Raw genomic sequence first — 26,030 nt, 5'->3', positions numbered from 1 at the left:
ACAGTAGCTCCATGTGGCATCAGTTGCATGATGGGTAGAGGAGGCTCTCCCTCTGAACATCCAGCCCAGCACTGCTATTTGGGGTGCCCTCCTGGAAAGGGCATGTCAGTGTAGTATGTGCCCCTCCTTAAATTTTACAGCAGCGTATTCATGCTGAAGCGACTGCCTCACTTGGTTTAAAACCTGCTGACTAGGTAGAAGCCATATCTGCTTAACTGTAGGTAAAAAGAACCTGGCTTCTAACCCTGTAGGCAGATGGAGAAGTGGAAGACTGCTAGAGACCAACAGTGTGGAAGGCCGGTGATGACAAATCACTCCCTGAGCAGTGCTATGAACATCAGTTGGGAGGCACAACAGACAGGAATGCTCACTGCCCCTTCTTTGGGCATGCACCTTCCAGGAAGGTAGATGACATCTTAGGCCAGAAGAAAAGCCTGGCTGGACTGCTTAGATTTTAGCAAATACATGATGTGAATGCAGCTACAGGGAAGCAGTGGTGTGATAATAGTGTTGCTTCACTCTGCTCTATAGGATGTTTATGCTATATGACCAGAGGCTCTCAAGTTCTCTGTTGACTATGGGAGAAACAAATCATAGAATCAGTAAGGTTGGAAAAGACCTCAAAGATCAAGTCCAACCTGTCACCCAACACCTCATGACTAACTAAGCCATGGCTCCAAGTGCCACATCCAACCCTTTTTGAACACCTCCAGGCATGGCGACTCCACCACCTCACTGGGCAGCACATTCCAACAGCGAACAACTCTCTCTGTGAAGAACTTTCTCCTCACCTCCAACCTAAATCTCCCCTGGTGCAGTTTGAGACTGTGTCCTCTTGTTCTGGTGCTGGTTGCTAGAGAGAAGAGACCAACCCCCACCTGGCTACAACCTCCCTTCAGGGAGTTGTAGAGAGCAAGAAGGTCTCCCCTGAGCCTCCTCTTCTCCAGGCTAAGCAACCCCAGCTCCCTCAGCCTCTCCTCACAGGGCTGTGCTCAAGGCCTCTCCCCAGCCTTGTTGCCCTTCTCTGGACACCTTCAAGTGTCTCAATGTCCTTCTTAAATAGAGGAACCCAGAAGTGGACACAGGACTCAAGGTGTGGCCTAACCAGTGCAGAGTACAGGGCACAATGACCTCCCTGCTCCTGCTGGCCAAACTATTCCTGATGCAGGCCAGATTGCCATTGACCTTCGTGACCACCTGGGCACACTGTCAACCAGTACCCCCAGGTCCCTTTCTGCCTGGCTGCTCTCAGCCACTCTGACCCCAGCCTGTAGTAATGCCTGGGGTTGTTGTGGCCAAAGTGCAGTGCCTGGCACTTGGTCTTGCTGAATGCGTGCCAGGTGCGACCCGCTCCGGGGCCAGCGGCAGGTGGGGGGTTTGGCTGGGGTTTATTTTTTCAGGAGGTATTTTGTTCAGCATATGCCTCCACTGTACTTCTTGGGAAATACAAAAGTGTTTAAAGACAAACAAGGCTGCTGCTTGATTTTCCTGTTGTTACTGCTCACAAGCATCAAGTTGTGCAAACTGCCTTAGGCAAACTTCTTCCCGTGGCTCTTGCCATATCATTGCACGATTTTGTCCTGCTCTTGGAACTGAGTCACTGAAAAGATAACTCCATAGCCATAACATCCCATGCTAGATAGTCCTCATTTTTACCTTAAACATTCCTATTCATGACTCTCTTCACAATTTTTTTCACCATTGGATCTGTTAGACATCGGAATAATGTCCCAAGGGAGGTGGTGGATTCCCCTACATTACAGTTTCACGGCCCAGCTTGACAGGGTCCTGGGCCTGTGTTCTTACCCTGAAAGGTTGGACTGGATGGTCCTTGAGGTCCCTTCCAACCTGGTATTCTGTGAATCTGTGGTTTCTCATTTGAAGAATAGAATAGAATAGAATAGAATAGAATAGAATAGAATAGAATAGAACAGAATAGACCAGGTTGGAAGAGACCTTCAAGATCATCGCGTCCAACCCATCAACCAATCCAACCCACCTAAACAACTAACCCATGGCACCAAGAACCCCATCAAGCCTCCAAATCATATGGAGGAAGCTGCATGCATGACAGTCATACAAAATGTTCTCTCTTCTATTGAAAACAGGAGTTTGTGGGTAGGCTTTTGGATTTGTCTTCCAGGTATGTGAGGGGAATAGGTGGCTCTACCATGAGTGCATAAATGCAATCTGTGGTTCGGTTGGTTGGTATCACAGTTCATGCTCTATGCACACCACACTATTTTTGTGTCATAATATTAACATTCTAAGAGTGGTGTGTGATGTAAGGACAATACTATTTTAAGACAAAGAATGAAAATTGGACTAGACACTGTATTGTTTCTCCTGTATTCCCACTTGTTGGTTTAAACCCCCTAACTGCTTTATACAGTACAAGAAGATGTTTCAGCTTTGTAGCATTTTATTCCTTTGGGAGCAGTCTGGACCATTCTAGTTCTGTGAATTCACATCAATAGAAATACCACATGGACTTTTATGTCCACCTGGCTGTGTACTCTGAGCTTCTAGAGCAATGTGTTTCCAGTCATGTACTTTCAGCTGAGCTGCAAGCCCAGTGCAGAAAGACTTTCATCATGCTTAATCAAATGTTGCAGCTCTGGGGTAGAAAGGTTGGGAAAAGCAAGTCACCAACAGAGCTGTGCCCTACGCTTGATGAAACAGAAACCACAGCAGTATTGTTTTCAGTGAGCATCTAGTCAAATAAATTATGTGAGAAACTCATTTCCCTGAGAAACCAATCATAGTTTTTGCCAGCATTTCAACAGTTTGAGTAAGGAGGTAGCCCAAGATTCTGCTGTGTCCTTTAACTGGGGCTGTGATTCTATTGACTGAGCTTTCTCCTGTCCCTTCTCCGCTATGAGAAATGAGACAACGGAGTGAACATCAGAAAGCAGCACTGAATGATGCTATTAGAAAGAGAAGCTTCCTGTAATGTTGTTTGTATTTGCTAAATGGGACACAATGCCCTGAGGCTGATGCTTTCTTTGCTGCTGTTACAGGAGATCCACCGGCGGTTTGAGAACGCTCCTGACACAGCCAAGACAAAGGCTCTGCAGACTGTTATTGAGATGAAGGTAAATGCTTGCACACGGGCTGCAGGAGTTTGTTCTCTGGCAAATGGGTTGTCATAGGAAAGGTGACTACCAAATGCCATCTGCTTCTGTCAGCCTTCTCATTTAGAGTCACCTTTTTTTTTACATATATTTTAATTATTGATCTCTTAAGAGGCAGAGCTGCTATCCGCCACAGCAGAAACCTGCCTGCTGTCTGCCTGCAGCAGCATCTACAGCTCTGCCAGTGTAGTGGTTTGAGCCTTAACTGGGAGTTAAGAGCTCAGATGGGGCCAAGGCTGAGAACCTCTCCCCTGCTCCCCTCCTCCCAACAGAGAGGAAAAAAAAAGGAAAGGGAAGGAGCAAATCCACCAAGCAATGATTTGGAGTCAGCCTGGCAGTAGAGAGGTAAAGAGTTTTCTTTAAACAATATAGATATATAACAATAGCAGGTAAGGTTCACAAGGGCAAGGAACAAGGATGGATGGGGGGGGGGGGAAAACCAAGAATACAAAACCAGTCTCTCTCTGAAGAGGCACGGAGGCAGCAGGGAGAAGGATCAGGCCCAGCCACGTGGCACAGGAGCAGGAAGGCAGCCTCAGTAGCTCTCATCCAGGAGAGGCAGGAGCCAAAAGGAGAGCTAATGACTCCAATGCCTTCCCTTTTACACCCTAGCTGGGCAGGGAGGGGGAAGTGGAACAGACTCAGCTTCCCAAGGGGAAAACGCCCTGCAGGGAGGGCAAAGCACTCACAAGCCCTCCCCGCTTTGTTTTTCAGAATGGGCGTTAACCACCACATTCAGTCAGCCAAGAGTCCTTTGTATTACAAGGATGGGAAGGGGAAGGATGGATTAGTGAGGTTTTATGATTAGGTGGGTTATTTTCTATTCATAGAACCAGTATGGAAATACTGCTTTGCATTCTGTGCGCCAACAAAGCCAGCAAACTGCAAAGTCAAAGCCCATGTAAAGAATGCATCATACAGCTAGAAAGATGCCTGCCTGTCAGCATAACCCTGACTCATCTACATGAATTTGTGATTGAATTCTTCAATTGTTAACTCAAGCATCTTAATGGAACAATGGCAATTTGCCAAGAGCTCAGGAGCTGCAATTGGAGTTTGTGCTTTATGTAGCTTTATTCAATCATATTTTGTATAGTCCATAATGTGCATCTGGCAGGCTTTGGACAAATACAGTTACAACATTGGAGACTGTCTTTGCAAACTGTTGTCTTCATTTACATATCCTCTCTTTCTCCCTTCTCCTTTACCTTTGCCTTTTTCTTTTCCTTATTTTTCCCCCCATCTTCCAACCCTTTCTGTCCCATCTTAATGTTTTCCATAGTCATTTCCTAACTTTCTAGGCTCATTCCTGTGTGACCTGCTCTAGGTGCTCTAGGTGACCTGCTCTAGGTGCTCTGGCTGGGGGGTTGGACTGGATGAGCTTTTGAGGTCCCTTCTAGTCCCTAGCATTCCTTGATGTTCCTTCTCTGGAGCCTTTCATTTACTGTCTTACTTCTATTGTCAAAAATGAAGCAGATCTGACTAGGTCTTAATAACAGTCCCTTAGAGAAATCTTCTCTCACAAATGAAAACCTGTATGTGAAAATGCTTCCTTCAGCTGTGCTTTGATTATCAGACCAAAAAAATGCATGAAGGGTTGGCCTATGCAAGAATGGAGAACAGCTTCAGATCTTAACCTGTATTTCAGGAAAGACAAAATGGTTTTCAGAAAGGAACTGAAAAATAGATTCCAACTTCTAAATGCATGTCCATGCTCAGGGAAGTCTGTGTGCTTTATAAATCTGTTCCTGCTGTTCTGAACACAAAAGACTTCCAAAGCAATAGTGGACCAAGTAGACTGGAAACCTCTGATCATCCTGCTAAACTGTGAGGATAATGGTATATTGGCTTCCTTGATTTGTCAGCCAAGGGAATGTTTGTTATGTAGTATGTATGAGCCAGAATCTTTATAAGGTCTTTTATCCATGCAGAATTAGACTGTCCACTCCAAACCATGTTGCTGAATCTTTTCCTTGATTAGGGTGTTTGCTATGTTGTCTCTTTGTGACCTCACTTAAATTACTAGTAGCAACAAGCCTTTTTTTTTCTCCTGTTTTTGCTCATTTTCTCATTTAATCAGGATTAAATTTCTCTGATTTATCATAGAATAGACTGGTTCAGGCTGGAAGGAACCTCCAAAGGTCATCCAGTCTGACCTCCCCACAGTCAGCAGGGACATCCTCAACTAGATCAGGATGCCAGGGCCTCATTGAGCCTCACCTTGAAAATCTCTAGGGAAGGGGCTTCCACCACCCTCATAGTAAAGAACATGTTCTTAAAATCCTATCTCAATCTGCTCTTCTCTAGTTTGAAGCCATTTCCCCTGGTCCTGTCCCTGCAGGCCTTTGCAAACCGTCTCTGCATCCTTCTTGTAGCCCCCTTCAGGTTCTGGAAAGCTGCTATTAGGTCTGCCTGGAGCCTCCTCTTCTTATGCTGACTAAGGCACCTTTATTGCCTGCATTCATCCATCATATACTGTGTCCCTGCCACTAGCCATGTTTTCTCTAAGTACTTCACTCTCCTTTCCTTGGAAGGTATACAATAATTGAAAACTTAGTACTGGAGCACTGGGCCAGACGCTGTGTAAAGGCATCTATCCTGACTGCTGTAGGGAGGAGTAAATGTCAAGGGGAGTTACATGTCCCACTAATTATTTCTTTTCCTTTTAAACTCCAGTAGGATGTTAACAAATCATCTAACTGTATCTTTATCTGTCTCTTCTAATCGTTTCCAGGACTCAAAAATTTCTTCCATGGAGCGTGGCCTGCGGGATTTGGAAGAGGAGATTCAGATGTTGAAGTCAAATGGGGCTCTGAGCACAGAGGAGCGTGAAGAGGAGATGAAGCAAATGGAGGTGTACAGGAGTCACTCCAAATTCATGAAAAATAAGGTACTGAGAAAACAAATGATGGTAGGAGGATAAACTGCGCTGAGTGAGCAGATGAGAGAACATCTCACACTCCAGCAAAGTGCCCATTCTGGTGTTAGGAAACAGAATGTTGTTGGTATTCTGCCATGAAGCCACTAAAATAACTTAAAGATATTCACAAGAATTTTAGATTCCAATTTGAAAATATTGTAATGGTGGCCTGGTAAGGCCAGGGTCCCAAATCCTGCTCTGACTGTCACTCCTGGCTTTCCTTTGTAGCTAAGGGATTTCATATCTATCTTTATACCATTGCTCATCCACTGTAGTTTTAAGTTTCATTTGATCTAGGTCTTTTCAAATGTAGTCCATTTTAATGTAGTCCACTTTGAAAAGTGGCTTCTTTATGCAACTGTTGTACTATAACACTTAGTCTTTGTGTTATGCAAGGACTGAAAAGAGCATGAACCATCCCTAGAATGCTTTCCATTGCACTGGAGTCAGAATGGGAGTAGAGTCAACAGCAGTGGTGGTGCCAACATTAATTTATGCCATTGGGAACACAGAAGAAATACAGCAGTGAGGTATAAAGAATGGCAATGACTGCTGAGCTGTCTATAGCCAAAAGTCAGTTCAGTCTTTGTTTCTCCCAAATAAATGTTTCTCAGTCTTTTAGTGCATCCTAAAGTTTTCTAATGGTGATTAAGTCCTCCTGTTACAGTAAATTTGAGTATATTGTGAGCAGTCCTGGTTTTCTTAGTTAGCTTTGGCATACTCCCTGCAAGCAGTGTACAGATCTCTGGGAAAGAGGTCAGAAATTACTCTCCTAGGTCCTGAACAATTGTGACCTGCTGCATTTGTACAGAGGTCAGAAATTACTCTCCTAGGTCCTGAACAATTGTGAGCTGCTGCATTTGAACAGAGGTCAGAAATTACTCTCCTAGGTCCTGAACAATTGTGACCTGCTGCATTTGTACAGAGGTCAGAAATTACTCTCCTAGGTCCTGAACAATTGTGACCTGCTGCATTTGAACAGAGGTCAAAGATTACTCTCCTAGGTCCTGAACAATTGTGACCTGCTGCATTTGTACAGAGGTCAAAGATTACTCTCCTAGGTCCTGAACAATTGTGACCTGCTGCATTTGTACAGAGGTCAAAGATTACTCTCCTAGGTCCTGAACAATTGTGACCTGCTGCATTTGTACAGAGGTCAGAAATTACTCTCCTAGGTCCTGAACAATTGTGACCTGCTGCATTTGTTCTGCTTGAGATTACTTGTCAAAAAAAAGAAAGGCAAGTATGCTGGGGAAAGTTGCTTGGAGATTGTGCCTTGCCCTAGAGCAGAAGTGCACAGTAAGTCTGTTCCTTCCTCTTGCCTCAAGCCAGCTCACTGATTTACCTCAAGATAATGACACCTCTTCTTTTTAAATTTTGCCCTTTATCCTGCTGGGTTACTTCTAGGAACTGAAGGGCACCCCTGCAAATTAAGAATGGAGAGATGATTGTAGGACCCTCTCCTTCCACCCTTTCTGCTTTACTTCTCCCTTTGTTAGCAGCTCTTCGGTTTCTCCTTTGTCTCACCCTCCGTGTGCCTAGAGATCAGTTCAGCTGCTCGGTTCTGGATCTCTTCCGTCTCTTGCCTCTGCTCATTTTTCTCCTGCTCCTTTTTGATTTCCTCCTTTTTGATAACTATTCTCTCATGCCTCATAGCCAGCTCCAGTCCTGTTATCCTGCTGTCCTGCCTTGGTCTGTAACTGCACAACATTTCCTTTCCCCCCCCGCCCCAGTATTTTACTGTAGTCATCTGTGGCTGTACCTTGACAATTAACTTTTCCTCTTAAGCTGAAAAATGTCCTTTTCCTGTCCTAATTTCTGATTTCCAGTTTCAGTACTGTTGAGTGAAGTGTCCAGTGGTTGACATATATAAACATATAGATCTGTATTTAAATAGATGAGCATACATCTTTGTTTCATAACCAAATTTTTGTCTGGCAGCCTATATGCAATTACAGAGCCATGAAACTCTTGAGAAGACTTAACGAAGCGCAGAAGAGAAAACGAGTGAAGAGCACTGACCTTTCTGTTCAGTTCTTTGTCACTTTCAGGCCCTTGGATTGAAACAGGCTAACTAGCAGCTGGCAAATGCTAAAGATTAAAAAGCATAACAATGTCGTGACAGGTAGAGCAACTGAAGGAAGAGCTAAGTGCCAAAGAGGTTCAAGGGGAGGACCTGAAAAAAAGAGTGGCTGGTCTCCAGACCGAGGTCTCTGCAGTAAGATTTATCTTTTGTGTGCAGTGGCCATTCACTGGGGCTTGCTAGCTCTCTGGCTTTCTGGGTAGCTTTTCTTACCTCCTTTACAGCCTGATCTAACAGTAGAACTAACAGCCTGCTCAGCCTGGGAGCTGTCTGTGTTCACATGGGTTTGGTGTCCGTAACATCATTCCGATCTATTTGGTTAGCGGTTTGTAGCGGTTGGAGCTGCTGCAGCAGTAACTTCCTTTTCTCTACTAAAGCAGACTTTCCAAAGTATTCAGCACCCATTTTGGCACCAGACTTGCCAAGAGATTTGTTTTCCCTGGTTGAAAAATAATAAATACATTGAAATCGTGCTGAAGCCTCTTAACATTCTTGCACAAAAAATAACAAAAGCTGGATGCTGAACACTTCTCCAAGTGGATTGTTTAACTTTAGCAGCATGTAGTTAGGTTATTCTTTCCCTGTGAAACTGCTGCTTTTGCTGGCTGATCCTAGTGTCTCACTGAGAAGAGAGATGTGAACACTTAATGCTGTCCTAACTTCTCTTGCAACGTGGAACGGTACCCCCTGCATGTTTCCTAAGGAGCTCTAGCACACCGGCAGCAGGGGCTTACGGCTCTGAAGTGGACATGTCCAGGGATAACGATCCCAGGGTGCTGCTTGGGAATGTTAATGAAATGTGGTTGGGTTTAGGTGAGAGCATTTTACCAAACCAGAAGTATTTAGGGTAAACATCTCTTCTGAGATGACCCCCAAAAGAATTTCTTTTTGAAGAAAGACCAAACTGATTTGAGAAAGGTTTCCTATGCTTCAGTCTCCCTGCCCGTTGGAAAAGGTCATGTCATCTCAAACTGTCAAGGGAGCTTTTTCTTTTCTCTACTCCAGGAAACATAGCTAGCAGCAAATAGTTCATCTCTCCCCAGCTATTCTGCTGTGCCTAGCAGTCCTCTGGAACTGGTTGTATCACCCAGGGGTTGACAGCAGGAGTATGTTCTTGACATCCATACTTTTGTGCCTAATTTAAACAGCTGGTAAAATATTTCTGTGGACATACTTGCTTTTAGTGAAAATATGAAACCCAAACCAACCTAGTATGTTAGAATTAAGGGGGCAATAAACTTCTGAATAGTTCTATAAATTCTTCTCATGCTCCTTCCCATTATTCCATTTGAAAAGCTTAGTTTGTGTAAGGTGAGATTCATCTGAGATTCATGTGAGATTCATGTCCTCTTTCTTCTGCCCTCCTTCTTCCCTATCTCCTCACGTACGCTGTTTCCCACTGAACACAGGAGTCCTTTGTGACCTCTTTTAATCACAGAATCACAGAATTATTGAGGCTGAAATAGACCTCTGAGATCATCAAGCCCAGCCTCTGACCTAAGACCACTACACTGACCAGACCATGGCACTGAGTGCCACATTCAGTCTGGCCTTAAACACCTCCAGGGTCGGCGACTCCACCACCTCCCTGGGCAGTCCATTCTTTGCTTTCTTTAATTGCCCAATGAAATAGTGTTGTGAAGATAAACCCACATTTACCTAAGCCTTCCCTCATGTATGATATGAGGGTAAAAGTGAAATATTTTTTTTCTGGGAGATGTGCCAGAGGCAAACCAGAAAGTTGGTTATAAACTTGGATGTGAGTCCAGTTAGATTTTCCTCTCCTCTTTCATTTTTTCCCCCCGTTAGGCTTACATTAAAACGATCCTGGGTGATGATTGCACCCAGAATGAGATCTCATAGAATTCCAGTGCTTTACTTTTGCCATTTCTTACTGCTCATCTTCCTAAATGATCATCCAAGCTACATCTGTTCAAATAACCAAGCATTTCCATGCCGATTTCATTCACTCAGTGACACCTAGGAAATTGCTCTTAACCAAGTGCAATTCCACACCCAGTTTTCCTGGTGTTTGGTGTAGGTTTGCACCTGCTTTAGGGAGCTCCCATCCATGAAAAGGTATTTCTTGGAAGATTTAGATGTTGGTTTTGTAAACAGTGGGAAATGTAAAGGAGTCTTTACAGACTCTGTAAGCATGAGGCTGGATTGATGGATGGATCTCCATCATGAGGATGGAGAGATGGACGGCAGCTCACTGTTTTGACATTTCAAAGCAAACATCATGCTTCTTGGGGAGACCTGTAGGTGTCTCATCTTTTCTGGCATTACAGGGTGAGGGGACTTTCTCATTACAGTTCTGCTTCATCTTCCTTAAAAACTTAACCCCTGCTCAGTCTGGGGTCAGTCCTTTGAAATATGACTAAGAGCAGACTGACTGTTAAAAAGAGCCCCTCTGGAAAAACTCATGTGATGCTTCCCTCTCTTTTTCCTTGTTGCTCATGACTCAAATTTCTCCTGGCCTCCCATTCAAGATAACTGAAGGCTTTACAGTTCCATGGGATAAGTTTGGAGGATCATACTGTTTGTATGGTATTCACATACCACTCTCTGTTGTATGTGAATTTGTAGTTGTTTTTGTAAGGAAGATACAAATTGCTTTTTCCTCTGCCCATCTTTCCTTTCCTTTTTCAGATCGGCCAAGTGAAACAGGAGCTGTCACGCAAAGACACCGAGCTGCTGGCCCTGCAGACAAAGCTGGAGACCCTCACCAACCAGTTCTCTGACAGCAAGCAGCATATTGAAGTTCTGAAAGAGTCTCTTACAGCTAAAGAGCAAAGAGCTGCCATCCTGCAGACAGAGGTGAAATGGGCAATTCTGCACTTACTACCTTTTCACAGAGAGAGAAATCAAAAGCATTGGGTTGGTCTTGCTTGGGTCACACAATCCCACAGCCCTTCAGTACTGCCTCTTCCAAGCACTGTTAGGTGTTTCATTCTCCAGGCCAGGGGATTGATCATAACAAATATGTGTGCACAAGTACAGAAACTCCTGTGTGTGAATGCACACTTGTAGGACATGCTCCACTAACATGCAGGCACTAATATTTGGTTTTTCTAGGCACAGAAAGATAGGAAGTTGCAAGGCTGAGCTGAGGGGATTCACATTATAACAGTATCACCAAGGTTGCAAGACACATAAAAGATTATCGAGTCCAACCTGTCATCACAGACCTCATGACTAGACCGTGGCACCAAGTGCCACATCCAATCCCCTCTTGAACACCTCCAGGGATGGTGACTCCACCACCTCCCTGGGCAGCACATCCCAATGGCGAACGACTCGCTCAGTGAAGAACTTTCTCCTCACCTCCAGCCTAAACTTCCCCTGGTGCAGCTTGAGTCTGTGTCCTCTTGTTCTGGTGCTGGGTGCCTGGGAGAAGAGACCAGCTCCCTCCTGGCTACAGCCACCCTTGAGGTAGTTGTAGACAGCAATGAGGTCAGCCCTGAGCCTCCTCTTCTCCAGGCTAAGCAACCCCAGCTCCCTCAGCCTCTCTTCATAGGGCTGTGCTCAAGGCCTCTCCCCAGCCTTGTTGCCCTTCTCTGGACACCTTCCAGTACCTCAACATCTTTCCTAAACTGAGGGGCCCAGAACTGGACACAGGACTCAAGGTGTGGCCTAACCAGTGCTGAGTCCAGGGGCACAATGACTTCCCTGCTCCTGCTGGCCACACTATTCTTCTTGATGCAAGCCAGGATGCCATTGGCCTTCTTGGCCACCTGGGCATACTGCTGGCTCATGTTGAGGCAGCAGTCAATCAATACCCCCAGGTCCCTCTCTGTTTGGCAGCTCTCAGCCACTCTGACCCCAGCCTGTAGCTTTGCATGGGGTTGTTGTGGCCTAAGTGCAGCACCTGGCACTTGGACTTGTTGAATGCCATCCTGTTGGACTCTGCCCATCTGTCCAGTTGGTCGAGGTCCCTCTGCAGAGCCTTTCTGCCCTCTAACTGACCAACATCTCCTCCCAACTTGGTGTCATCTGCAAACTTGCTGATGACTGACTCAATCCCCTCATCCATATCATCAATGAAGATGTTAAAGAGGATGGGGCCCAGCACTGATCCCTGGGGGATGCCACTGGTGCCTGGCTGCCAGCTGGCTGTGGCACCATTCACCACCACTCTCTGGGCTCAGCCTCCAGCCAGTTCCTAACCCAGCTCAGAGTGCTGCTGCCCAAGCCATGGGCTGACAGCTTGGCCAGGAGTTTGCTGTGGGGGACAGTGTCAAAGGCCTTGCTGAAGTCCAGGCAGACCACATCCACAGCCTGCCCCACATCCACCAGGCAGTCACCTGATCATAGAAGGAGATCAGGTTGGAGAGGCAGGACCTGCCCTTCCTAAATCCATGCTGGCTGGGCCTGAGCCCTTGGCCATCCTTCAGGTGCAGTTATTGCCCCCAGGATAATCTGCTCCATCACTTTCCCTGGCACTGAGGTCAGGCTGACTGGCCTGGAGTTTCCAGGTTCCTCCATCTGACCCTTCTTGTGGATGGGGATCATTTCTTTTCAATGACCTTATAGCTGAAAGAGAGCAGAGAAAGGAAGAGCACTGAAATCACAGAACCACAGAAAACATCCAGTTGGAAGAGTCCTCCAAGCTCATCCAGTCCAACCTTCAACCCAGCACTGCAGGGTCAACAGTAAACCATGTCCCTAAGCACCAGCTCCACTCACTGCTTAAACACCTCCAGGGATGGTGACTCCAGCACTGCCCTGGGCAGACCATTCCAGTGTCTGAGAACCCTCTCTGGGAAGAAATATTTCCTAGCATCCATCCTGAACCTCCCCTGGCAAAGCTTGCAACCATTTCCTCTGCTCCTGTCTCTTGCCACCAAGGAGCAGAGGCTGCCCCCTCCACTCTCCAACCTCCCTTCAGGGAGCTGTAGAGAGCAATGAGGTCTCCCCTCAGCTTCCCCTTCTCCAGCCTGAACACCCCCAGCTCCCTCAGCCCCTCCTTGTAGCCCAGGTGTTTCAGGTCCTTCTCTGCACCCTCTCCAGCCCCTCTATGTCCTTTCTGTAGTGAGTAGCCCAGAACTGAACACAGCACTCAAGATGTGGCCTCAGCAGTGCTGAGCACAGGGGGATGGTCACTGCCTGTCCCTGCTGGCCACAGTGTTTCTGATCCAAGCCAGGATGCCATTGGCTTTCTTGGCCACCTGGGCCCTGCTGCCTCCTATTTAACCAACTGCCAACCAGAGCCCCCAGGTCCCTCTCTGAGTCACGGCTTTCTGACCACAGACCCCCGAGCCTGTAGCTTACCATGGGGTTGTTGTTCAATCATATACACCTTGAGACCTCTTGCCTGGAAGCCTGTGCAATATGGGCTTTCATGATTTAATTTGTGTATTCCAAGCTAAAGAAAGAATCTTTCAACACTGTGCTTTGATAGCAAATACTTAACAAATTCCCCTTGTATATAAGACACGAATGTGTATCAGAACGTCAAGTGGAGAATAAGTGTAGCATAAGCTTAATGCTTCTTGGCCTTGCTTGAAGAACATGCATGGAATGTGTGAAGAGAGCATTGCAACCCCCTGGCTTGGAGGCCTGCAGTGTGCAGGGAAGGCCAACAGATGGCGCTCGTGCACCAACAAAGGTTGGCGCTGGAGCCGCCGGGGCAGTGCAGGGCCCCAGGAAGGTGCAGAGAAACTGTGGCTGACGCTGACTTAAAGCTTCCCTGGGACAGGAGCTTGAGGGAATTGATTTAAACTTTTTACCCTCCTGTAGTTCTCCTTTAGCCATGCTCAGCGTGCCTTTGTCTGCATGCAGAAATCAAGCTACCTGACAAATGTCTTTCCATGTTCTGCGATGGCTTCCCTGCTTAGTCACAGGTTTATGCAGAAGCTGGAATTGCAACAGGCAGCAGGAACTGGCAAAGTGTGCTAGCTTACAGTCAGAAGCTTCCTGTTAAGTCTGGGGGTTGGGGGTGGTTGGGGTTCTCTTGCAAGTCAGCAATACACCCTAGAGTCTTACATGGTTATTTACATTTCAAAGTGTCATTGGAAGTGGGTATTAGTTAACTAAACACTTTAAAATGCAAATTGCAGGGCTTGATTCATTGCAGTGATTGAAAATCATAGAATCATAAGAATAGAGATAGATTAAAGCACTGTGCAGTGTTGTGACAACACTGGGAACACAGTTAAGTAATAAAACATGTTGCTTTTCTGCTTATGAGAGATGAAGTTCCTCTATTACCTAGTTAAAGTAAGATGAAGTTCTTTATTAACTGGTTAAAACACTTCAGCAGATGGTCATAATTTCAGCTGTTCTGGAAGCAAATATGATACTGTAATGTATTCAAATAAAATACATGGAATGTAAACAAAATAGTTTAAAACAAAAGGACTTGGTTATGCACCATTGATAGACACTCTGCTGTGCCCTCCTGAGGCCCCCCCGGCAATATTGCATCCAGCCCTGGGCTCCCCAGTTCAAGAGGGACAGGGAGCTGCTGGAGAGAGTCCAGGGAGGGCTACAAGGATGAGGAAGGGCCTGGAGCACTGCCTGGGGAGGAGAGGCTGAGAGCCCTGGGGCTGTTTAGTCTGGAGAGGAGAAGACAGAGAGGGATCTGATCAATGTCTATCAATAGCTGAGGGCTGGGGGTCAGGAAGGAAGGGACAGGGACAGGCTCTGCTCACTTGTGCCCTGGGATAGGACAAGGGGCAATGGATGGAAACTCCAGCACAGGAGGTTCCACCTCAACATGAGGAAGAACTTCTTCACTGTGAGGTTTCCAGAGCCCTGGAGCAGGCTGCCCAGAGAGGTTGTGGAGTCTCCTCCTCTGGAGCCTTTCCATCCCTGTCTGGATGTGTTCCTGTGTGACCTGTGCTGGATTCTCTGGTCCTGCTCTGGCAGGGGGGTTGGACTGGAAGTTCTCCAGAGGTCCCTTCCAGCCCCTACCACCCTCTGGTCCTGTGATTCTATGATCCTGTGACAGTTATTCCGAACGTTGTGATTGATTTTAGCTGCCAGTCCAAGTAGGGTTTTTTAATACTGAGAAAATCTTACACACTCTAAGCTGTAACATTGCTAAAAGATGATTGATACTGCTTCTGCACTGGGTTCTTTCACATGAGATTCTCATATAGCACCACAATACCAAACCAAATTGGATTCTTCCTCTGAAACATGCAAACTCTTTTGCACTGATAAAAGGTGTCTGAAAGGGAAGCAGCAGGGGGGAAGAGAGGGAAAGATTTTTCTACTTACTGCTTTTAGTTTTTTCACAGTTTGCTTCCAGATACCATAAATGAAACAGGAACAGGGAAAGATAATGTTCTTTCTGTCTGTGTTTCGGTCAGGAGGTGCTGTGGAGCTAAAATATTAACTCTGCTGTTTTGGAATTGATGTATTTGTGATAGGTTTGTTGATACAGTCAGTGTTGGTCAATCCAGCCTAGCCTGTGCTTCACAGTAAAATGTGGCTGTAACTCACACACAGTGGTGTTGGTTATCAAGCTGTTCCAGTCTAGCAGGGTAGATGTTTCGAATGATCCATTCCTGGTCCTGAGAGTTTTTATCATAGTATCATCATAGTATCAGGCAGGGTTGGAAGGGACCACAAGGATCATCTAGTTCCAACCCCCCTGCCATGGGCAGGGACACCCCACACTAGATCAGCCTGGCCAGAGCCTCAGCCAGCCTGGGCTTAAACACCTCCAGGGACGGGGCCCCAACCACCTCCCTGGACAACCCATTCCAGGGCTTCACCACTCTCATGGGGAAGAACTTCCTCCTCACCTCCAGCCTGAATCTCCCCACCTCCAGCTTCATTCCATTCCCCTTAGTCCTATCACTCCCTGAGATCCTGAGCAGTCCCTCCCCAGCCTTCTTGTAGCCCCCTTCAGATCCTGGAAGGCCACAATGAGGTCACCTCAGAGCCTTCTCTTCTCCAGGCTGAACAGCCCCAACTCCTTCAGTCTGTCCTCACAGGAGAGGTGCTCCAGCCCTCTGCTCATCCTCCTGGCCCTTCTCTGGACACCTTCCAGCACCTCCAGATCCCTCTTGTCATAGGGGATCCAGACCTGGAGGCAGTACTCCAGGTGGGGTCTCCCCAGAGCTGAGCAGAGGGGGAGAATCCCCTCCCTGGCCCTGCTGGCCACACTTCTCTTGCTGCAGCCCAGGCTCTGCTTGGCTCTCTGGGCCGCAAGTGCACACTGAGAGCTCCTGGTGAGCTTCTCCTCCCCCAGCACCCCCAAGGCTCTCTCCTCAGGGCTGCTTTCCAGCCAGTCCCTGCCCAGCCTGGATTTGTGCCTGGGGTTGCCTCGACCTAGCTGCAGGACCCTGCCCTTGGTCTTGTTGAACCTCCTGAGGTTGGCTTGTGCCCACCTCTGCAGCCTGTCCAGGTCCCTCTGGGTGGCATCCCTTCCCTCCAGCTGTCTGCTGCACCACACAGCTTGGTGTCATCAGCAAACCTGCTGAGGGTGCACTCAGTGCCACTGCCCATGGCACCCACAAAGATGTTGAACAAGCCTGGTCTATGTAATTCCAAGAATATATTTATACTTTTGGAAAGATAATCCCATCTTTCTCATCCTTGCTGATGTTCCTGGGCAGAAAGCTCAATAATTGAACCATCATGCACAATTACAATCATAGAATGAATCACAGAATCATAGAATAGTCCAGGCTTGAAGGGACCTCTGAAGGTCCTCCAGTCTGACCTCCCCACAGTCAGCAGAGACAACCCCAACTAGATCAGTTTGCCCAGGGCCTCATGCACCTTCACCTTGAATATCTCCAGGGATGGAGCCTCAACCACCTCCCTGGGCAACCTGTTCCAGTGCTCCACCACCCTCATGGTGCAGAACTTGTTCCTCACATCCACTCTCAATCTGCTCTGCCCTAGTCACTGCCTCTTTTCCTGTCCCTGCAGGCCTTTGCAAACAGTCTCTCTCAGTTACCTTTCTTCTGTCTCCACAAGTGATCCTCTCAAGTGCAATAGTGAAACAGGTTGATAGAAGGCAGTGTTGAGAGGTGTGTCATTGCATCCTGTGATGTGTTGGTTGCTTTTTTTTAAGGAAAAAGTGTCTTCCCATACAAGAAGTTTCACTGGGAGTAGGGCAGGGATGGGAGCTCCTGCCTGTCTTCAGCTGTTGCCAGCACTGGCCAATGAGCCAGCAGTGTGCCCAGGTGGCCAAGAGGGCCAATGGCATCCTGGCCTGCATTAGGAATAGTGTGGCCAGCAGGAGCAGGGAGGTCATTGTGCCCCTGTACACTGCACTGGTTAGGCCACACCTTGAGTCCTGTGTCCAGTTCTGGGCCCCTCAGTTTAGGAAGGACATCAAGACACTTGAAGGTGTCCAGAGAAGGTCAACAAGGCTGGGGAGAGGCCTTGAGCACAGCCCTGTGAGGAGAGGCTGAGGGAGCTGGGGTTGCTTAGCCTGGAGAAGAGGAGGCTCAGGGTTGACCTCATTGCCCTCTACAACTACCTGAAGGGGATTGTAGCCAGGAGGGAGTTGATCTCTTCTCTCTAGCAACCAGCACCAGAACAAGAGGACACAGTCTCAAGCTGTGCCAGGGGAGGTTTAGACTTGAGGTGATGAGAAAGTTCTTCCCAGAGAGAGTCGTTCGTCATTGGGATGTGCTGCCCAGGGAGGTGGTGGAGTCACTGTCCCTGGAGGGGTTCAAGAGGGGATTGGATGTGGCACTTGGTGCCATGGTCTAGTCATGAGGTCTGTGGTGACAGGTTGGACTGGATGATCTTTGAGATCTCTTCCAACCTTAGTGGTACTGTGATACTGTGATACTTTGCCTTCTAGTCTGCTGTAGGTAGTAAGGGAAAAGATGTTATGTGTGACATGAAAAAATGGCTTTGCCACGTGCCACCCTACATCTCCAAGGAACAATGAGCTTCTTGTGGGCTGTTTATCTTCAGGGCTGTTGAGTGGAGAGGATATTGTGGTTAAGTTTTCAGTTTGCTTAAGGACCCTTTAAAATAGCTCTCCAAATGTACAATCTCTTTGTAAACAAAACAAAAAATACATCAGTATTTATTTTGGAATTAAGGCTTCATCCATACAAAGTTTGTGTTTTTCCCAGTGAGGCCTTCAGCTTAGGTCAGTGCCAGAATGTATGTGGCCTGAGTGGGAGGTTAAATGAATCTGTGAGAACATTCCCCTTTATTTTTGTATGCTGCCTAAGCTGGCAAGGTTCTGTAATTGGTCTGTTCCATATGGTAAATACAGATGAATATTCAGTAGAGAAATGAATGCAGTCCTCTGAAGTATTTTATTTGCTCAGAATATCTCAGAAGAACATAGAATTCTCTAAGGATCTTTACTGGAGCTTATGCTGGCAGTTTGAAACCATAGTAGACTCTCTCAACTCAGAGGCAGTTAGGGAATGGATAATGTTTAGTGAAGAATGTGCAATTGGGAGCTTGGTGTCTCTAACAAGGCTTGTTACTGCCAGCTCCATGAAGACCTGTGCTGACAGCTCACAGAACAGTGTCCCATGTTTTCAGCATTCAATGTCTTCTGCTGGAGCTTGTGGAAGAACAGCTGAACTGATCTGTGACCTGAGCAGGCCCTGGAGATACTACATCTGTCCTGCATTGAGTTGAGGAAGAGGCTGCCCAGGAGGGTTGTGGAGTCTCCCTCTCTGAAGACATTCAGAACCCACCTGGATGTGTTCCTATGTGACCTGGATTCAAAACCCACCTGGATGTCTTCCTAGGTGCTCCTGCTCTGGCAAGGGGGTTGGACTGGATGATCTTTTGAGGTCCCTTCCAACCCCTAACATTCTGTGATTCTGTGATCCTAGCAGGAGCCAGCCAGCTTCTGCTCTGTGCTGTAGTCATCTAGTCTGATTAAGTTGTCCATGTAGCCAGGTGCTGTATGTTCATAAACAGCTCACTCTCTTCCACAGACCCTGCTGGATGTTGCTGTAATTTGTATAAGGAGGTGAAGAATCAGCTTTAATGTAATTAATAAGAAAGAGAACAATGTCCAAAGTAGAGAATAAAGTTTTGTGAGCTGCCACTGCATCCAAAAGCAGTCAGTGAGCAGAGCTTTTAAGTCTTTCAGACTATGCCATCAGGAAAACAAATATTTTGTGTTGTTTATATGATATAGTTGCAAGATAGTGATAGAAGGTCACAAGATATCCATCCAAGAGAGAGCAGTCAGGAAAAGGGCCATCAGCACCTCAGCAGCTTTCTGCCTGGTCGTTTCCGTGTGCAGAGGAAATCTTAAGCTGACTTTGTTGAAGTTGGCATCAGCTGACTCCCACAGGCCTCCATTCTTGTCACTGTGGGAGGATGCCATACATAAACCGAGCTGACATGAACAAACAGGGGCAGTGTTCTGCCAGGAATAGTGCTAAGGTGATGATTGTGTGTCCTGCCAGCCTTTGAAAAGGCTCCTGAAAAGGTTTGCTGCGGTTTCCTGGGGAGGGACCTCACACAAATAACCCCAGGAATGCCATTTATCCCAAATGGGAAGCTCATCCAGACTTCAAAGAGAATAATCAATCACAAAGCGGGAAGCATTCCGCGGATAAATTTCTGTTTGCAGATGGTCTCTTTCAGTACTGGGCCCTGGGTGTCTGGACTGTCTCAAATACTTTGCAACACAACTCTTGAGAGTGTTTGGATTTTCTTATGAGGGAGATTTACAGTTTCCCTTCAAGAATTAATAGAAGAATATTAGCTTTAATATTAGAGCTATCCAGAGAGCAGCATACCTCCCCAGGCTATGAAACTGCAGGTCTCCACAGAGAACGCATCCACCTGCTCAGCTTCTCCTTGCAAGCACTAACTGTCCTGTAAATCGTATTTGTGTGCTACCTGGTGCTCTGACACCACTGCAAAATATCCTCTGTGCCCCACTTGCTGGGTGAGAGGTCAGGAATGTGGTGTTCATAAGGTCTGTGTAAGTGGCTCGGGCTCCAGACCCCGAGGTGGCAGCAGGATGGCCATGCTGACGGGAAGAGCAGGGCAGTGCTTTTCCTCACTGGCAAGGGCTTATTGCTCTGTGAAAAAGGCATCAGACCAAACAGCAAAGGGTTTTGTGGACATAACATACTGCAGAGCCTTGCAGGCAATTTTTCCACTAGCAAATCAAAATAAAGTGGAATTATAACACCACATTAAATATAAACACTGCTCAGAATGCCGTACGCACAGTGACTACCTCAGTTCTTTCCCTGGCTGGAGTTGTCCAAGACATCCTTTCACTTCATGTCTCTGCTAGCCTCTGCTGTGCAGAAGGACCAAGACATTCATTGATCACCCTGTTTACTCTGTGGCTGATGTCCTGTAATGGATTCAGCTAACAGAAACCAAATCTGATACTGTCAAATAAGATTAGCAGCCAAGCTGGCAGATTGGAGCTCTGGCTGAATGCTGAGTGGATAGGGGTCAGTGGCTTCCTTTGGGGATCTTGAGCAGGTTGGTGGTGTTGGATTTCGTTTTCCACAATGGCCTTTGAGATTAGTCTGTGCTCTGTGGTGACCTTATTCTTCTCATCAAATTTATATTCGATAGCTGATTCCTTCTCCCATTTATTTTGTCTTCTTTGTGTAAGAGAAATCCAGAAGGAAAAGGAAACGCTTCTCAACAGGCAGTTTGGAAGTGTGAGGACACCGTAACATTCCCAGAGTCTTTCTAAATGTATTGAGGGCATGGGAGCTCTGAATATGTTTATTTGTCCACTTTGCACCCACAGTAGCCTGTACTGTGTCATTTGGTCCATTTTGTCTTTGATTGAAAACTGCAGCCTGTCTTTGACAGCTGGTGAAGGGTTTGGAGCACAGCCCTGTGAGGAGAGGCTGAGGGAGCTGGGGTTGCTTAGCCTGGAGAAGAGGAGGCTCAGGGGAGACCTTCTTGCTCTCTACAATTACCTGAAGGGAGGTTGCAGCTGGGTGGGGGTTGGTCTCTTCTCCCAGGTAAGCAGCACCAGAACAAGAGGACACAGTCTCAAGCTGCACCAGGGGAAGTTTAGGCTGGAGGTGAGGAGAAAGTTCTTCACTGAGAGAGTTGTTAGCCATTGGAATGTGCTGCCCAGGGAGGTGGTGGAGTCACCGTCCCTGGAGGTGTTCAAGAGGGGATTGGATGTGGGACTTGGTGCCATGGTCTAGTAGGCATGAGGTGTTGGGTGACAGGTTGGACTGGATGATCTTTGAGGTCCTTTTCAACCTTGTTGATTCTATGATTCTATGTCAGAAGTATGATTTGAGCCTCAGGCTTATAGAATCTGGGAATAAAACATTTCAGTATTTCCACTGTTTAGTCTCCCCCATACCTGTTGTATCATGAGCCTATGTATGTAGGTTTCAAAGTAAGGGATGTTATTTTGTCAGCCTGTTTGTAATCTGCCAGCTCCCACTCCCTTGTGTAAGCACAGTTAACTGCTCCAAGTTCCCTCCATCAGTGCTAAGGAAGCCCTGTTTCTGCACCCCCCGATCCAGGTGGATGCGCTGCGATTGCGTCTGGAGGAGAAGGAGACCATGCTGAACAAGAAGACAAAGCAGATTCAGGAGATGGCAGAGGAGAAGGGGACTCAAGCAGGAGAGATCCATGACCTCAAGGACATGCTGGAGGTGAAGGAGCGCAAAGTGAATGTTCTTCAGAAGAAGGTAAGATTGTGGCGGTGTGAGTCAGATCCACTCCTCTGATGCCTCTCGGTTTCGGTGTCTGTCAGAACGTCTGAGTCCAAAAATTCTGGTGTAGAGTTTGCCTTCTGGAGGTTAGTGATGTAGTCCATTCATGGAGTTGGAAGATAGTTGTGGTGGGGTTAGGATCTGCCTCCCCACCCCCAGCAGTTGGAGATTCACCCCCAGGACTGAGAGTTATCTCCAGAATAATTCACCAGACGAGCTCAGAATGGAGTTGGAAGGAAAATGAAGTTACAGTTCTGAAAATGGACTAAATCTGCAGTTACATAAGGTGATAAGACATACACAAAATACATTTACACATATTTACAGCTCAACACTCAGGAGTACCCCACTGGGCTACCCAGGGGGACTGTTAGCAACCTTCTCCTCCCCTAGCAACCTCCTCCTCCCCTAACAACCTTCTCCCTGGTGCCTCACACACAGTAGTCCAAACAGGTATTACCCCAGCAAGGCCATGGAGAGAGAGAGAAGTTGCAAGCAGAAGCAACAGAGAAGAAAGAAGCAAGAGCCATCTGTGCAACCAAGTCTGAGCTATCCAGCAAATGAATGGGATGACACAGACCTGGATTATCCTGTATCCAACCCCTGATTTTATTTACCTTTAAGTCTATGGAAAATCCCTGCTCTCATTTTGCAGTTAGGAACTGGGCTAAAGTTCCAGCTTGGAACCATAATGATCCACCCCTCCACCCCAGCTCCCTGGGGCTCACCATATCCCAGGGACTGGTACTGGGTCCAGTTTTGTTCACTACCTTTGTCAGTGACCTGGAGGAGGGGATTGAGAGGACCCTCAGCAAGTTTGCAGATGTTACAAAACTACGGAGGTGGCTGACGCCTGTCAGGCTGTGCTGCCATCCAGTGAGACCTGGCCAGGAAAGCTGGGGGCAGGCAAACTTCATGAAGTTCAACAAGGACAAATACAGGGTCCTTCAGCTGGGGAGGATTAACAGAAGGCACCAGGACAGGTTGGGGGCTGCCCTGCAGGAAAGCAGCTTCATGGAGAAAGACCTTGGAGTGCTGCTGGACAGCAAGTTCTGCATGGGACAGCAATGTGCCCTGGTGGCCAAGAGAGACAATGGGATCCTGGGGTGCAGCAAGAAAAGTGTGGCCAGCAGGGCTGGGGAGGTTCTTCTCCCCCTCTACTATGCCCTGCTGACACCACACCGGCAATATTGTGTCCAGTTTGGAGCTCCCCAATTCAAGAGACAGAGACCTGCTGGAGAGAGTCCAACAGAGAGCCAGGAGGATGCTTAGGGGACTTGAGCATCTCCCCTGTGAAGAGAGACTGAGAGCCCTGGGGCTGTTCAGGCTGGAGAAGAGAAGGCTGAGAGGGGATCTGATCCATGCCTATCAATAGCTGAGGGGTGGGTGTCAAGTGGAGGGGGCCAAGCTCTTTTGGGTGGTGCACAGCAATGAGACAAGGACCAATGGATACAAACTTGAAGAGAGAAGGTTTCAGCTTAAGATGAGCAGAAATTTCTTTGGTGTGAGGGTGCCAGAGCCCTGGAGCAGGCTGCCCAGAGAGGTTGTAGAGTCTCCTCTGGAGACTTTCCAACCCCACCTGGATGCATTAATTCCTGTGTGGACTGCCCTGGGTGATGCTGCTTTGGCAGGGGGGTTGGACTGGATGATCTCTGGAGGTCCTTTCCAACCTCTAATGTACTGTGATGCTGTGATGTTGATGCCAGCCATAGCCTGGGTGCCTGCTGGGCACTGCAGCCCAGAACTGCTGGGCTCAAGGGATGCTGCAGGCTCAGCCTCCCAGGCAGCTTGGACTACAAGTGTGTGCCACCGAGCTTTGAACCATCACAGCAGTGAATAATGAATCTCTTTCCCTTTGGGGTTTTGAATTTAAAAACAGAAAGAATTTAAAGCAGAAGTTTGTTGCTCCCCTGGTCTGGGGTAGCTAAATGTAGCTGTAGACCACTTATAATGAGGTGCCATTGGGTGACAAATGAAGGCATGAAGCCTGTGGCTGTATAGCAATGAGATTCCTGAAATGCAGAGAGCAGAAAACCTCAGAAGTCCTCCCAGGAGTCCTTTACTGCTGTGTTGCAGAATCCCCAGCAATACAGAGTCTCAGAGTCCCACTTACAGAAGAAGTCCTGGAAGCCCTTAACAGACAAAGCAGCTAACAGAAGTCCTGAGCATATCCCTAGCAGCATCCCTGCACTGAAGCCGTAGCCAGAAGTAGCTAACCAACAGAAGCAGAAGTCCCTAGCAGCCCTAACCAAAGTGACCTTTGCTCAGTCTGGCTGTTTCTTACACTCTGTTATCAATCACCTAACCAGTAAAATCCAACCACCTCTGTAAGCTAAAAGCTTTTCCCAGTGCGAGATGCCAGCGTGTCAAGGAGGTGGCCTCTGCAGCATGTGCCAATCCAAGGGTGCCAAGGTGAGGCTGTTGCTCTTGGCACCTATGGAATGTGATTGGTTTGCTCTGGGCAGCTAAGGAATCGGTCAGCTAAGGAATCCTGTGCTCTGCATGTGTCCAGCAGCTGCCCTCAGAACAGTGGCTGCAACTGAAGGTGTGACCTTTCAGTGGTTGCCTGTGCTGCTTCTGCTTTCTTTTCACTATTCACAGTGCCTGAAGTATTCATAGAAGGGCACACAAGCTGAAAAATTAATCCTTGCACAGCCACCACCTTCACAAAGATGCTCTGGCTGAAGCACAGGGCACTGGGTGACTGACTTCACTATGTGGCTAAATGAAGGAGAGGCTGTAGCAGTGGAAGCAATTTGAATGATTCCTCCATAAGAGCTTTGTATAACTTTCATTAGAAATGCTGGTTTGTCATGCTTAACGTTTCTTGGGGGCTGCTAGAACAGGATCATCAGAGTTCAGACTGCCCTGCAGACCGTTCTGGATGGGAAAAGATAGCTCTTATCAGTGTAATGGGGGAGGTCTGGATAAGAGAAGGAGACTCTGTCACAGAGCTTAGAGGTTTCCCAAAGAGCACTGTTTTAAATTGCATACAATATATCCCCCAAGCTGCTGCTGCATGTGGTAAAAAGAGAGGAATGCACATGTCACAGGGAGTTCTAGTTCATAGAACGATTTTCCTCTGTGCCTTTCGAGAGGCTGCTTTTGGAGCTTGTCAGTGATGTATTAGGCTACAGATGTGTGCTTTGGCTTTTTCAGGACCTTTCAGCAATTGCATGCAATTCTTCTGACTTTAGTAGCTCAGTGTTAGTGAATTTCTGATGGCAGGCCAGTGCCTGCTCTTCTAGAACGCACCTCTGCGTCGGAAGGCTTTCCGGCACGCTCAGCTCTGTACAGGGAATGCCGTGTAGGAATGGAAGTCCAGGCATGGAGTTTAGCCATAAATAAGTCATTGATAGCCTAGAGCAGAGCCCCAGCTCCCAGTCTTCATGGGCTCATTTTTTGACTGCTTATCTCCTGACACTTAGAGATGTCTGATGTTTGTCCTGCACTATCATCCCAGTACATCGCCGGACATCCCAACTGCATGCTTGACCAGGAAGCGGGAATCGTGCCTCTGTGTGATTGTTCAGCCTCAGTCAGGAGCTTTGGCTTCCATTTGCTCCTGTGCTGAGTTTTCACCTTTCTTCTTTGATCCACTCGAGTCTTTAACACACAACACACACAGACACACACATACACAGAGACAGGCACACAGACACACACACACACACACACACATACACAGAGACAGACACACAGACACAGAGACACACACAGACACACACAGACACACACATACACAGAGACAGACACACACACACATAGACACAGAGACACACACATACACACAGAGACAGACACACAGACACACACACAGACACACACAGACACAGAGACAGACACACAGACACACAAACACACACACACACATACACAGAGACAGACACACACACACATAGACACAGAGACACACACAGAGACACACACATACACACAGAGACAGACACACAGACACACACACACAGACACAGACACACACACACAGACACAGAGACAGACACACAGACACACAAACACAGACACACACACATACACAGAGACAGACACACACACACATAGACACAGAGACACACACACACAGAGACACACACACAGAGATAGACACACAGACACAGAGACAGACACACACACACATAGACACAGAGACACACACACACAGAGACAGACACAGAGACACACACACAGACAGACACACAGAGACACACACAGACACAGACACACACAGACACACACACAGACACACACACACATACACAGACACACACACAGAG

General features: G+C 47.3%; 1 protein-coding gene across 16 annotated transcripts in view; it reads left to right on the top strand.

Annotated features, from left to right (window-relative positions):
* ERC1 (ELKS/RAB6-interacting/CAST family member 1) overlaps nt 1-26,030 on the top strand; it is a 409,085-nt gene that overhangs the window by 112,035 nt on the left and 271,020 nt on the right. For 7 of the 16 annotated variants that reach the window (XM_054168187.1, XM_054168175.1, XM_054168182.1 and 4 more), the window contains exons 4-8: nt 3,021-3,095; nt 5,869-6,024; nt 8,180-8,272; nt 10,790-10,957; nt 21,565-21,732. In XM_054168187.1, coding sequence (XP_054024162.1) covers nt 3,021-3,095; nt 5,869-6,024; nt 8,180-8,272; nt 10,790-10,957; nt 21,565-21,732 — 660 coding nt within the window. The remainder of the gene's footprint in view (nt 1-3,020; nt 3,096-5,868; nt 6,025-8,179; nt 8,273-10,789; nt 10,958-21,564; nt 21,733-26,030) is intronic. The other 9 variants (XM_054168189.1, XM_054168181.1, XM_054168180.1 and 6 more) reach the window with 2 other exon arrangements.

Source organism: Dryobates pubescens, chromosome 15, assembly GCF_014839835.1.
Source record: "Dryobates pubescens isolate bDryPub1 chromosome 15, bDryPub1.pri, whole genome shotgun sequence".
Classification (NCBI taxonomy): Eukaryota; Metazoa; Chordata; class Aves; order Piciformes; family Picidae; genus Dryobates; species Dryobates pubescens.
The sequence above is the reverse complement of the archived record's forward strand: the minus strand, read 5'-3'. Positions and strand labels throughout refer to the sequence as shown.